At 41.4% G+C, this 15,428-nt stretch overlaps 1 protein-coding gene across 1 annotated transcript in view; it reads left to right on the forward strand.

Annotated features, from left to right (window-relative positions):
* Positions 1–15,428, forward strand: part of adam12b (ADAM metallopeptidase domain 12b) — a 75,077-nt gene that overhangs the window by 58,511 nt on the left and 1,138 nt on the right. The window contains exons 14-21 of the mRNA XM_070841080.1: positions 1,252–1,447; positions 1,546–1,654; positions 2,167–2,365; positions 4,154–4,231; positions 6,153–6,261; positions 6,686–6,824; positions 7,664–7,772; positions 9,722–10,009. Of these exons, the coding sequence (XP_070697181.1) occupies positions 1,252–1,447; positions 1,546–1,654; positions 2,167–2,365; positions 4,154–4,231; positions 6,153–6,261; positions 6,686–6,824; positions 7,664–7,772; positions 9,722–10,009 (1,227 nt within the window). The remainder of the gene's footprint in view (positions 1–1,251; positions 1,448–1,545; positions 1,655–2,166; positions 2,366–4,153; positions 4,232–6,152; positions 6,262–6,685; positions 6,825–7,663; positions 7,773–9,721; positions 10,010–15,428) is intronic.

Raw genomic sequence — 15,428 nt, forward strand, 5'->3', positions numbered from 1 at the left:
TTCTGAGATTGTACTCCCTCTGCTCCCCTGAACATTGCACAAAGCTTTGCTCTGCACATTTTTTCTTTTCTAAACTCAAGTGCGAGGCCCAAAGCTTTCTGAAACTCCGTTAATTCACTCTGGTAGGTTATTAAGAGACTCATAATAGCGTGCTCTTGTATCTAATTTAATACCTTCGGTCATTTCATTCCAGTTTTCTATATTTTACCTCAATAGACAGGTTTCAATTGAGAGAAAGTCCTCAAGTTGGACTGCATGAAGTTCACTTCCACAGAGTTTTGGGTGGGTTTTGATTTGAAATGAAAATCTTTTATTTAGTATCTATGATGTGTGTCCTCTGAAAAGGAGCATACATTGAAGATGATTAAATGCATTCCTTTGCCTCATTCTGTCCTTACACATGCTCCCGCACAGACCTCCAGTTTGAGGCAAATTAGTCCGTCCCTGTGCTTTTTACACAAAAGCGTGTTTGAGCTCATGCCATCGCATGAGTCATTATGAGACGTCAGCATCATACAATGCTCTGCATAAGCGAGAGGCTCATGTTGTAGCTGTGTTTGCTGTGTATGTGTGTATGTGCAGCGAATGTTGGACACGCAAATGAGCTGGCAACTTTATTTTTCAGTCTCTCATTTGAATACGCCCCCCAGTTACTTTTTTGTCAATGTCACGACGTCAGTCTTGATGAATCGGATCTAGATCCAACATGGCTCAAGTCTGAATAACACAATGGCCAGACCAGCACAAGATTAAATGTATAGAGAGAATATGAATGTGTATTAGATATCGACGAGATTCTTCACACGTCTGATCCAACTATAAAAGTGTGTTTTCATGTTTGTTTCCCACTTTTGCGTTGTGAAGGAAAGAGGCAGATCAGCCCCCACAATAAACAAAATCCTGATGATTACAGTATATGAGTATATATGGACTTCGGTCGAGTCTGAAATTTCTCATCAACAATTTAATGGATTGCTGTAAAATTCTGTACTGACAGTCTTGTTTCTGAGACGATAAATCGGAATCACTTTAATGATCTTCTAACTTTTTATCCGGTGCCATTTATGACCAAAATCCCATCAGCCTCAGCTGCACTTTGTGTTTAGTGCCACTTTGCAAATGTTATCATGCTAACATGCTAAACTAAGAATTTAGAAAGCCTAAAAGGATTTTCTCAAACAGATTGATGAAGTCAGCGCTGTTGGAGATTCTGTGTCTGACAGGCCTCGCTGTACTGTGTGCCTTTTACAGCTGAAACCAGCTGGTACCCTGTGTCGAGAGTCCGGTAACTCCTGTGACCTGCCAGAGTTCTGCACTGGTGTCAACCCTCACTGCCCAGCCAATGTTTATCTGCATGATGGGCACTCCTGCCACAACGTTGACGGCTACTGCTACAACGGCATCTGCCAGACTCATGAGCAACAATGCATCACCCTGTGGGGACCAGGTAAATCAATAGCTGCTAATAAGTTGGACCGCTTACATAATCCACACTTCATTTTGTTGATTACATTTTATATTTGCCTCGTTTCTCTGTGTGTGCAGGAGCCAAGCCTGCTCCTGGGATATGCTTTGAGCGTGTCAACTCAGCAGGAGATCCTTATGGGAATTGCGGGAAGGACTCCAAAGGCTCCTTTGCCAAATGTGATGCGAGGTGAGAGTGTGCGGCTGCACCGATGTGGTAGAGGTGCAGAGAAATTACAGTGCAAAACACATCTGATTAGCTTAAGTGGTGCCATTAGCAATCATCTTTACGTCGCGGAATCTGACGTGATCTTCAAACAAAAGTTTACATGGGTGAAAAATGTAATTTGAGAAAGATAGCGGCTAATTGCGGTCTAAGAAAGTATTCACGGACCATTTCATGCTGTTCTTGTTGGCTAATTGTTCTAAAGATCTTCCCCCTTTGGGTGAATTCTGTAATCAAGCTTTTTGTTAATTGATGTAATTGCCGTAATGGCCGGAGGACTGAAGCACTGTAGCTCTCTTCCAGCAGTCTTTCATCTTTCTCTACAGTTGCTTATCTTTGTCTGTGACTGACATGCCTTTATGCTTTAGGCCTTTTTTGATAAAGTCGATTATATTTTACTATGTGTTTTTTTTTTTTTGTTTTTAATGTTTGTGCGGATGCATGCCTCATTCCACTTGTGTGTGTGCGGTATGCAGGGATGCAAAGTGCGGTAAAATTCAGTGCCAGGGAGGAGCCAACCGGCCAGTGATAGGAACAAACGCTGTTTCCATTGAAACCAACATACCGCTACAAGAAGGAGGGCGTATTCTGTGTCGGGGAACACATGTTTACCTGGGTGATGACATGCCTGATCCTGGACTGGTTCTGTCTGGTACAAAGTGTGGAGACGGCACAGTGAGTGATCGGTTTATCATCTACTTGTAAGGTGACAGGGCGCGAGGTTATATTTAATTCTTCTTAAGTAGCACAGACGATGCTCAAGACTCAATTTTATGATTCAACATTAGGTGTTCGGGGTGTTTATAAAACTACTAAATCCCATGTGAATAAGTCTATAAACCATGCGTACCGTTATATAAACAATAAATGCACAAGCCTCTTTCATCCTGAGGTCATCCTGCTGTTTTCTGAATATAAATGTAAATGTTGACATGCTCACACTCTTTCTATGGCTTTTTAAGTAGCTATTAGCTTGTTGTTTGTTGCTCTACAACCACTGGATGCAGCTATACTGTTTGTCCTCTAGAGATCCCAAAAGGCTGACAACTGTATGACATTACTGTAGTATCCTTAGGGTGATGCTGGAGTAGCACTGCAGTACAGAGCCACGGCAGAGACAGATTGGTTGCCTTTCCAAAAGGGCTAATAAAGTTAACTACTGAGTGAATCCAGTGTTCCATATGACCACGACCCCTTATGGCAACCAGTTATTTTATTAGGTGTGCCTCTCAACTTTTCTATTTCTGTTTGCTGTCTTCGAAACCTCTCTCACCACACCAGTGACCTCAGGCCCCTTTCTGCTAAGAAAGAGGCCTCTAGCTTTGGACTGGAGCGCTTACATCCTTAATTGTCTCTCCAGATGAGGTTACAAGATCTGCTCTCAGTCCCACATTAATGGCGCAGGAGCATATGACACGTGGCTCATTTGGGGAGTGTCACCGACTCCTTTCGCCTTGGGGTCGTATTTGTTTTCAAAAATGATCACAGAGACCTGCTGTGTCTCGTGTCTGCTGTGGCTGTAAATTTCCCCGTCGTGGGACTAATAAAGTATCTTATTAGTATAAGATATTATACTATTAGTATATCTTATTCTTAGAAACGGGCTTGTCGTTCAGTTCTGAGAGCATAATTGTAAATTCTTATGTGAAACTAACAGATGTCAAAGTGGACATTTAATGAGCTCTTCCTTCGATGTCTCCTGCAACAGTTTCTGAGCTGACAAATAGCAGCAAGGTGATTTGTGGGTTGTTTTTTTTTTTTTTTATTTCTTGGAGGAATTAGGAACGTGGAGGAATGTTGAACTGTGAGGTCTCACATTCCCACAAGTCCTCACAATCTCTTTTGGTGACCTCAAGGGACTTGCCCTGGTTGCTAAAAGGCCTCGGAGCTTTGTGTGCAAAATGGCCCTCTGCCAGGTGAGCTTGTTGCCTGGATGTTGTCTCTACAAAGCGTGATTTAGCTCCGCACATTATCTGGAAATTTTGCTGGCCCAAAGGTGGATGTGTGTCACGGGCCTTTGTTCTTCTCAAAAAGGTTTTCTATTTTCCAATGCAAATCAGGGCGTTCCGTTGGCAGCACATGGCCCACACAACAGTTGCAATTTGAGGAAGATGAGAGCTCAAAACTGCTACATAAAAGCAACATCTGGCTCTTTCCAGTCTGATGTTTTTGTTTGTTCCAGAGGACATGCAGCATAGTACGCCTTTTTGTGTCTTCACCTTATTATGGATTATGATATGTGCGGTGCAGATAGGTATACGTGCAACTGCGCTCTCCTACTTGAGAAGAGAATATGCTGCATCAGTCATGCTCCTGCTCCATTATGTTACGGACATTAAACCTGCGCATATCCAATTGGACCAGACAACTGTATACCCTTCTTGTTAGTTTTTGTATTCGTCTTCATTTGCTCTCCATTTCTGTACCTCTTAAAAATGCTTAACGATGCTTTTCCCTTCATAGGTGTGCCTGAATCGGCAGTGCCAGAATGTCAGTGTCTTTGGTGTGCATGAGTGCTCAGGGAAGTGCAACGGACGTGGGGTGAGTGCAAAGTACCGACTCAATATTTAGTGTTAAATTATGCACCGTAGCCTGCAAAACAGTGGAACAGTCGTGTGAGGTCTCTGTATTTATCCTTTTAGTTACTTTTAGGCCAACTGAAGATTTTGTCCCACTGAAACAGCAGAACAACAGTGTATTTACGGTTCAGCCTTTGAATTATAGCAGCTACTCCTATTCTGTATGATCAATCTCCATTGTCCCACTGAGGTTAAATCAATCCCATTTAACGGCATCATTTATGGTCTACTTATAGTGTTGTCCATCATCTTCTGACTGTACAGTGAGAGAGGATACAGTACAAATCTGCAAGCAGAGACCACAATAAGTGGCTCTGTTGCAGTATAAAAGTCACACTTCCTGTTTCCTTTTTCGAATCAAACACTCACCAGGGGATAAATTAGTTTACGGTAACCTCTGATCTTTATTGTTAAATATGGCAATTTACATCACAGAGATTATACGTGATATTGAACAAAAGCCGTCATAATAACACTGTAAATTCCTTAAACTCATATTTCTTGTAATTGAACGCCTATGAACCAAATTTATCCATCAACAAAGAAAATCAATATTGTTATAATATATATAACAAATGAAAGCACATAAAAAATACTTTGTGGGAGAAATGATGTACAGTATGAGACAGGTTCCCATTAGGAGTGTGGACTTCAGCTGCATCTTCCTTCCTGCAAATATATCTGCCAAATCAATTTGTCTGCCATTTTCTCAAACACCTCACACAGTACGAGACTTGACTGAAAAAGTAGCGATGCTATGAATTTCCAATACGAGTTTAAAGAAAATTGCCTGCCTGCAAGCCCTCTCACTTTATCTTGCAAGGCATGTGCTGACTGTGTTCAGGTACTTTGGTATCTACATTGGTTGCTTATGAAACAAGTGAGAGGCACCTTTTAGCCTTTCCGTCCCCTCTATGCTCTTTTGTACAAATATATGCTCATACATAGAGCAAAACATAGTGTGATCTTTTCTGGTGTATTAAATGCACTGATATGAGAAAGTAAAGCCAGATCGTTGTGTGCACCTAATACTACATTCAGTGACTCATTGCAGATCTATTTTATTACCATTTGAGATATATGATATATCCTTTGAGACAGTGAAAGTATTTATTTTTTACAAATGAGCATGCACTCAATGTAATCTGTCTCTGTATAATTGCGTTCCGTGTGCATCTTTATCCTGAGTGTGAATTCTTCATAAGAGAGACAGATAATGTTTCCCTTTCCCTGTGACAAAATTAAGAGATCTGATTTGCTCCGGTGTTGTAACACTTCTCTTCTCACACACACACACACACACACACACACACACACACACACAAAGCTCCCCTATAACCCCCCCCCAAGTGCCTCTTAACCCCGTCACCCGATACGAAGGAGTGTCCACGGCCTGGAGGCAGGGAAGGCACTCGACTGTACGTCTGTGCTAAATGTAAATCCCCCACAGCTGCACAACTCCCTGTGCACATCCCTGCCTCCTCCACACTCCCTCTATCTGACAGCTGGACTGCGTTACCTCGCCAGGGAATCCTCCTGGATCAGACCTCTGCACTGGAAACCTGAGGCTTTACGGGATGGACTCTCCCATGCACATGTTTTATCTATTATGACTCTTAGTACACACACTTGCACTTGTGCGCACACACGCACAGCCTGTGTCCTCTTATTTCAAGTCACTCAAACGCACTGAATGAGAGTGCTTTATTTATAAAAAGAAAACCAATTTAGCTTTCATCTTGTTATTTGCGAATAGACCAAATACATCATTTATATCTGGAGTTTAGCTGGTAGGAATACAAATGCCTTTTGATACTGTTTGGTGCCAGAGGAAAGAAGTATCAATGTAGAGTAAAGTAATTTATGCTGAAACTTGTTTGCAGGTGTGCAACAACAAGAAGAATTGCCACTGTGAAGCACACTGGGCCCCCCCGTTCTGTGAGAAAGCAGGCTTCGGCGGGAGCATTGACAGCGGGCCAATGAGATTGGCAGGTAGTGTGGACGATTACATTTCTATCCTCACTCATATAGACGGAGACAACAGCCCTAACTCAGAAATAAGTAGCAACACAAAGCTGCACCAGCTGCACCTTGTACGTCTCTTTCTTGCAGAGTCAGTAGTGGATGGTTGTGTGTGTGGTTAGGACTTGAGTGTAACTCCTCTTGCAACTCCCTTTCCACCCAGCAAAACATTACACAACACAGCCTCAGTTTTAGAAAAGAAAGAAAATGAATCTTAGCCTGTAGAGTGAGGAACAGAAATGTGGAGAGAAATGTGATTCACAAACTGTGGTGCTGCTGACTGCGGCCTAGCTGTAACGGCTTCTGGTTATGTCTTTTCATTGTGCTGTGCTGTGCTGTGCTGTAGATGTGCGTGTGTGTGTATTAATGTGCATGTTGTCATATATGGCGTCAGCCGACAGTGTGGTCATTACTGTGGCAATCCTGGTTACCCTGGTCAGCCTTCTGGTGACCACCGTCGTCGTCTTTCTGAAGAGGAAGACTCTGCTGCGCCTCCTCTTCACCAATAAGAAGAGCACCTTGGAGAAACTCAGGTGACAAATAAATAGCCAGTGAGGTCTGGTTGTTGAATTCCTGTTTAGCCAATAATTACTACTATGTGACATAGTTCTTTTCAGGAAAAGTTCTTGGGAATTATTAGGAAGTTACAGACATGTAAAGACATATAAAGCTTTAGCGAAAGAAATGTACTCACTTCCTGACAAATGAATTGAAGAATGAATTTTAAAGTAAGTTTTCAATAAGAGTAATATTTATTTAAAAAAGGGGAAATATGTTTTAATCTTTTTATAAAATATTATAAACATCATAAACATAGAATAAATGTTTAAAAAAGGGGGAAACAGGCCTGTATTTTTTAATTATCACCTGAGAAACAAAAAAAGTTTACATTTTTTTAGTAAAACATTTTACCACAGCATGTGTGAATATACCAGAGATATTAATATAACATATAAATAGTTTAAAAAACTATAGTTTGTGCCTTTAAAGCCCCTGAAAACTTGGTATAGTAGTATTTTTCTATAACATCAATTATTAATTATTAACTAGAAAGGCAAAGATAAAAGTTCAGAAAAAAATCCTCAGATAACATTTATTAAGATTCTTCATGAGGACCTTTCGGGGCATAGCTTGATCACATATGATTGACAGTGGCCTGGCAGCATAAACAAGACATAAACAGTCATCATAAATTGAAGTATTTCTTTTTTTTTCTGAAGCCGTTAAGCTTGTTTATATGAGTAAAATGTTAAACATATAGGGAAAACTGCCTTATATTTTCACTCATGGTCAGCTAAGAAAGAGAATTTGTGAATGTATGTAGTGAGAAAAACACAGATTGCACCTTTAAGTACTTTCGTTGTGCTTATAGATCTGTGGAGGCCAGCAGGCCAACCAGTCCCATCAGGACTCAGTCCATGTACCGGCCCACACCACAGCGAAAGCCTCCACCCAAACCCTCCACAGCCAACATTTATAAGGTGAGTCACTCCTACAGTGTCTCTGTTACTGCATCAGTCAAACAGCTTGGGGTGTGCGTGTATCAGCATACCCTGCATGATCATACCCACCCATATATTTACTGTATATGTGTGTGTGTGTGCTCACTTCTGTCATGGTCCATTTGATTTTATTTCTTTTGCAATCACACTCTGTTAGAGCCCTCCGCTAACCTGCAGCCTGGACTCAGTTTAGAGTTGTCATGCTTCCAGGCTTGTTGACAAAACAAGACGACAGCAAGCCGGGTAATTGATTCACCTCTACCATATCTGTCGAAAAAATATTAATTGATGTCAGGAGGCAGAGAAAAATGAGACTCAGGATGTTGGTATTTGAGCCCTTTTATTGTTTGTTTGTGATTTTTTTTTTTTTATTATTTTCACGAGAAGGAGCAGAGTTGATTGATTCAGACAGAGGAAGAAAGTTGATTTGCTTGTTGAGAATGATGAGCACAGAAAGAGATTACCGATCATTTGTATGTGTGTGACACACTGAAGGTGAGTGTGTGAACCTGATTTGTGTTTGCACTGGTTTGTATTTGCAGCAACTGTGTATTGAAGTTATATTTAATATCATAAGTAGCTGTACAAGCTCATCCAGTTTGTTTATTTGCATTCAGTCCACCAGAGTGACTGTGTGTGTGCGTGTGTGTGTGTGTGTGTGTCTGTGTCTGTGTGTGCGTGTGTGTGTGTGTGTGTGTGTGTGTGTGTGCTGTCCAGCAGCCAAATCCTCTCTTGCCATTTTAGGTGTTATTGGTTTGTTTTGGAGCGATGGGGTAACAGCTGGTGAGGACATGTGGTCAGACTCTGGCTTTTACAGTTTCAGCACGTCATTTCTAATAATGTTGTTTTCCAGTTTTATGAGCGACTTGACATCAGCCGTTTCACACTAATGGGAGCTTTATGACTGAAGCAGAGTGTTACTTTTTATGCCTGCAGAACGCCTTAATATCTCAGGTTGAAGCTTTTCAGTAATCTTCACGCAAGACTAGGGCTGCAACTAATGATCGTTTTCACAATCGTTTAATGTGCTCATTATTTGGCTGCTGGAGAATTGTGATCATTGTGATCATAATCATTACATTAATCAAACAAACAATGTGACATCTTCAAATTAGAGGTTTTCAAGTGTACAAAGTTTTGGACTTGATCTGAAACTGATCGTGCGTAAATGACCCAAAGCCAGTAAAACACAATCTGAGTGGACGTGAGGATAACTACACCTACACTACACCTACACTACACTTCCTTCCCTTGATCACTACAAACGTAGGACATTTTCACAGCTGATAAGGAGTCTGCTTAAATCCACTCGTATACAAAGATGTACACCATGGCGCAGACTTGTGAACAGCTCCAGTACAGTGCGACCCTACCCGAGTACCGCAAATAGCTGTGTGTTTTGTTAAATCAATATCTAATTCACAGTCATGTAAAACTGAGAAATTTCTTACATTTGAGAAGCTGGAACTCGCAAATCTGTGACATTTTCCTGGAATAATTAATATTAAAAATAGCTGTCGACTAACAGATTCATTGCTCATTGTTTCAGCGCTACACAAGGTTAAATGTTGGGGGGGTGCAAGATTCCCTGGGGTAGTGAGAGTGAAAGAGAAAGTGTTAAAAAAGTCGGATGCAATTACCTTTTTCACCAAAGACATTTTGACATGTCACAGTAGGAAAAGCACCAGTTTAAATAACAAAATTAATGATGGCTGAATTCCATTTTTCTGCTTCAGTTTCAGGCTCCTGGTATTGTGCATATGCTGGCTCACTGTCACACTATCACGTCTTACTGGGACACTTGAACAGAACAGAGATTGTCAATGTTAAAACGTGTGTTGTGACAAAGGCCTATGCACCACCGCCATAACAGTCAACACATAACTGCTGGAATGACTGAAAACGACTTCCTCTCGTCCTCTTTCCAGCCGTCTCTCCTGAGTGCGGAGCCTCTTCTCCCTCCACACAACTTCCACTCTCACAGCCTGCGCAGACTGCCGCTCTACCAGCCCCTGCACATCAGCCAGCCCCTGCACATCAGCCAGCCCCTGCACATCAGCCAGCCCATGCCGGTGTCTCTGAGCGTGGGTCAGCCCACCCTGCCTCCTCTCCCGGCCCACCACAGGGTCCTGCCTGCACACACGTCCCTCTCGCCGCCTCGAGTGCCGCCTTTTCTCAGTCTGCCCCGCCAGCAGCCATCCTACAGAGCTGACCAGGTGTGTTTGGAAAAAATCCTGATGAACGTTTTTCTTAAAAGCACAATTTCTGCGTTAATGTTCCTCAGACCTCTATGGAAGCCCATTTCTGCCACTGTGATGTGAAAAAAAGATCCTGTAAGTCATTATAATGAGAAACTTTCTTGACTTAGTATCTCAAGTCAATATTTTGAAATAGTAAGTAGTCATTTGAGATTATTTCCAGAAAGTTTCTTATTATAATGACTCACAGGATTTTTCATCACACTGGTGGACGTGTGCTTCCACAGATCTCCACTGAATGTTGACTCAAAAATTCATAAATAAAAACATAAAAAGTGTGGCTTCTACTTTATAATACTTTAAAATGGGAATCTATTTTGGTGGACCACAGCTTTAATGGACCATATATACTGCATAGCCCATTAATTTCATGTTGTGTACATTTAACCGTACATTACTCCTGACCATTTTCTTAAACATACCATAGGTTTCTAGATTGTTTTTTTATTGTATATTCAAGGCAACCATCAGTTTTATTTCATTTTTATGAAGTACGAAAACTTGCTGAGACTTTAAACTTTTAGTCACAGTGAGCATTTATTGTTTTATTTTTATTTATTTATTAATTTTGTTTAAACTGCATTCTCATTGGATCATAATGAATCCTTGGTGTTGCATTTAAGGGCATCTGAGATTTGAGTAAGCTGCCAAAAAATGTACTACAATAATGCACTACGTTGTTGACGACTGTTCGGGAGCTTTCGGTCGCACCACATGATCTTCCTCAGCAGATGAAGTTGGCCCTGTGATTCCAGCTGTTCAAAAGTTCACTCTTTGCCTCGGACAAAGTCTCTGACAGAACAATCTCGCCACAAGTCTTACAATAGAATTTGAATGTCCACACTTTCGCGATTATTGGTCCAAGCTCCATTCGCAGAGGAAGACCATGTGATGCAATTGAAAGCTTCACAGTGAGATAACTTCGTCAACTACCGTTTTCAATGTCAAGAATGAACTTGATATAAACGGATCTTTGACATAAACGACAAACAAGTTGATTTACCAACTTCTCAGATGTGACCGTTTTAGTGGGCGCACAGATGAAGAGTGTTAGAATCAGTCCCTGCTCATGCTGCATTACCAGATGACAGGAAAGTAAGTTTTAACTAAAGCAGAGGAAACGCTCGCTGTGATGGATTACCTCGTGATTATCATATCGTGCTGAAATTAACAGAAACCAATGGGACGGAATAGACGGTGGAAAATCAATCTGAAAACTGAGTTGGTGTTTAAAAATGATCTGCAGTAATATAAAATATATGTAAATTGTAGTTAATGGTCTAAAACATGTACGGCCACCTGTATGGTCGTTTTTTTTAAAGGTGGTAGCAAAGTGTGGGATACATTTCTGCACTGCGGTCGGCTTGCTTGCCCACATATCGACAGCAAAATTCAATCCTTCTACCTCCCTGTGACCCAACTCCTGAGTAAAGCGCTGCCTTCTGCTGAGCCAGCAGTATCGGATGCAGTAGGGATAGTAAATCCATCTGTCCGGTGGATTTGGTGCTGGATCCAAATCCTGATGCGTTCCCGCACCAGCGCAGCAAGCAGAGTTGTGTTGGATGTCGGCACGCTCTGTGAGCAGCAGCAGGGTGCGCAGGAAACTGACAGATGTGTGCTGCTTTAGACAAAGAGGCAGATATTAGCTGTGTGATATGACACTTTCTCTCTGCTGGAGAAGGAGGATAACATAATCGCAGATGTAAAGTCAGAGCATGAAGAGCTCCGAGGGAGACATGCAGAGATCCAACTTCTATACCTTCAAGGTTAATCATTCAGGTGAGCAGCAGCAGTGGTGGAAAGTTACAAAGTACATTTACTCAAGTACAATACTTGCTACGATTTTGATGTCCTTTACTTGAGTATTTCCATTTTCTGGGACTTTATCCTTCTACCCCACCACATTTGAAGGCACGTTGTGCTTAGCTTATAAGATACAATACTTAAAGATTAAACCAGGCTTGTGAGCCCTTACAAAAAAGCAGTGTCTAGTTTGGGCCTTGTGTCACATTTTAGATGGACTAATGGTTAACAGTTCCACCAAAGAGGTATTTCCCCTTTAAACGTCCAATTTCATTCCATTAACTGACACCCAATGAGGTCATATTGTCCAATATTTCATAAACACAGCAAAAGAGAAACTTGTATCAAAACTTCTATCCTCTACCATTAATCATCTCACAAGCCCTCAGAGTTGTCTTTTGACCCACTGGAGGGGCCCTGACTAGCTTTACTACTTAAATGTATATAAAGTTGTTATCATACTCTCTGCCAACTACAGCAGCAAAAATGTTCCATGTATATCGGTGCTTTTAATTTTGATACCTAAACTGTACTTTTTACGTAAGTATGACTTTACAGGACTATTAAACTACATAGTGTATTCATACATTGTTTTAAAAGTCGGTGCTTTTACTTGCATAAAGGATCCGACTGCTTCTATCACAGAGCAGCACAAACAACTGGCATCATATCCAGCATTGCAGAATATCACCCTTAATTTATATGAACCTGTGCCAACTTAAGGTGTACTTCAGCTGAAAGGCCAACGTTTGCTTTACAAACAGGCTGCTCCGATGGCCTGCCAAAACAATGAAACCCGGCTACCTGCTAATATCGGCTCATTTCACTGTAATGGAACAGATGGGGCGAGTAGAGATGGCAAACGTGCTGCAGGTCAGACCCAGAAGGCAGGATTCTGTTGGGATTTAATAACAAGCCTGCAAGGACGTACAGGACATCAATCTTTAAACAGAAAGTGCATTACAAGCTTATTGTAATAGTCGACGCCGCCTCCCTTGCTAACTTTGCCACTGTGTTTTAATTTAAAAGACTTTTTCGCAGGCTACCTTCAGCCTGCATACAGGCTGCACCCTGTCGACACTGAGGTGTTTCCAGGGGAATACAGCCTACCCTGTGTTTATTACAATGAGGCAGTACATGAAAAGAAGCCTGTGTGGGAGCTGAGAATTTTCACAGACTTACCTGGTTATTATTTTGTTCGACTGAAGGAAAAACACACATCAGATACCTGTAGTCAAGTAAATGCGAGGAAAATAAGCTCTAACCCCGTTCAGGTGCAGAAGCAGACTGCAGCTGAAAATTATGCCTTTCCAAAATGTCATCTTTTGTGGAACTTAGAAAAATAGCTTTGTTTTTAGCCAGACGAACATGCATTTTTCAGTTCCTCTGGTGGGTTTTGAAAGGTGCTTGTGAGCCCAAGGCTCATAGATCTTTCACAAGCCACAGAGGACACTGCAATCCTTCATTTTGAATTAAGACGTGAACACCAAGACTGCAGTTACAGTGTGAGGTTTTCTGCCAACAACGGCATTGGAATGCACATGGGGCCGGGATTATTCTTGTGTTTGAGTGGATGCATCTGTCCATTTACATCTTTGTTTTCCTCCCTTGAAAAAGCAGTCTGATTTTGTGTTTCTGGAGAATTATTCTTCACTTACGCAGAACTCTCTATAACCCACACATGTAGGATCACAGTAGGTGGTACACTGTATGTGCATGTCTGTGAAATACTCTGTTAGTTTCAGTTAATATTCACACAGATTCATTTAATGGGATCACAGAAATCCCCAACTGTGCGCGGTTTAATTACCCCCAAACTCCCAACAAGTAACAACACTATCACCATGGGACTCTAATGCAGAATCAGAGTAAAACAGACCTGCTGTGTTCTTAACGGAGATACATCTGATGAAATCGCTGTAACATTTCAACCTATGTGTAGCACCTCGTGTTTCTAACTGCATCTAAACAGCTGTGGGCTGTCGGATGCAGAGAGTTTTGCTCATTTTGAGTTGTTAAGTTGTCAGAATTTTTTTTTTTCCCTCAGTTAGGAAGTTACTACAGCACACCTTGGCCAATGAATATTTTATAGCATAAATTAATTGATTTTTTAAATTGTTTTTAATAACTTCTTACTGACTACAAGAAGCCGCGTGATATACTACAATGTGAAATGTAATACTTTGGAAATAACGTAGCCTTTAAATGTGTTTAAAACATGATATGACTCAAGTCATTGCTTAATTTGTGACATCAAAAATCAACGTGTCAACAGACATTAAAAGGTAATTTTTTCGAACTATATTCTTTTTAAATGTATTGCTTTTAAGCAAAAAAGGCCAATGTCAGTTCTCTTGAACCCACTGTGCAAATTTCAGTTTGGTTTAGGACCGTTTGTTGGACAAAAGTGATTTCAAGATGTCTGCTTTGTCTGTGGGAAAGTGTGATGGGGACTGAATCTATTTTCTGACATGTTATAGACAAAGATGATTAACGGCTTATCAAGAAAATAAACAGCAGATTAACTGATAATGGCAATAGTCATTAGTTGCAGCTCCAATTTTATATTTACCTCACTTACTTCAAGCTCGCACCAACACCCTAATGTGGAAAAGTATGAGGACACCTGAACAAGGTATGTGGAGACCTAAACGCTGCACTTATATGTGACTGTCGATCGTCCAGTATCTGCTATAGCATCCTCCACTGTGGAACTTTGCAGCTTGGATTAGCTCCCATTCACCCATAAGGCCTGGCTCGTAGGTGGTGTTGAAAGTCATCACACAGGTGCTGAATGGGGCTGAAGTCGGACTGTGTGCAGGCCAGTCAAGCCCTTCCACACTGGAGCATTTCTTTATGGACCTTGTGTGGTGCTCAGGGACTTTGTCTTGTTCAAACAAGAAAGGATCTTCCCCCAATCTGTTGCCACAGTTTGAAGCAGCAGGCAATTGTCTAAAATATCATTGTTTACTGAAGCATTAAGAGTTAAGATTTAATTGGAACCGAGGACTATGAAATACAGCCCCAGACCGCAAACAAATGCAGACTGTGGTCTGTTCCGCTAAGTTCTGCTGACGTGAAACCTTGGTGCGTTTGTGTCTGCTGGGTGAGTCTGTGTGTTTATGTGACAAACTCAGTCACAAGTTGGCTGCATTCATGAATGTTTTAAACCTTCCAGCTCTCTAAGTCTTATCCGTGCATGATGTGGGGAACTTTCTTTTTCCTCCATGTGCATATTACTTAAAGTTTGTCCACACATTCCTCTGAGTGTGTGTTGTGGTGTGGGGTGGTTTTGTGTGCGCGTGTGTTGGTAGCCAGGCTGCTGGTAGCAGATGTTTATCACTGCGTCGCCTCCTAGCTGTAGATTAGTAACACATGATGGCACCTCGTTCAGATAACCTTCTACACTCACACAGCACTGCCACAGAGGTGGTGGAGACAAGGAGGAGGAGGTTTGGGATTCATTTCATGTTAGCTGTGGAAATTTCAAGGAAGATACTGATAACACAGTGCCCTCTAGTGAAACGTGTCTGCTTTTGTCTCCAGATAGCTGCTGTACAGCTAATCTGTATTT

Source organism: Pempheris klunzingeri, chromosome 12 (genome assembly GCF_042242105.1).
Source record: "Pempheris klunzingeri isolate RE-2024b chromosome 12, fPemKlu1.hap1, whole genome shotgun sequence".
Lineage (NCBI taxonomy): Eukaryota > Metazoa > Chordata > Actinopteri > Acropomatiformes > Pempheridae > Pempheris > Pempheris klunzingeri.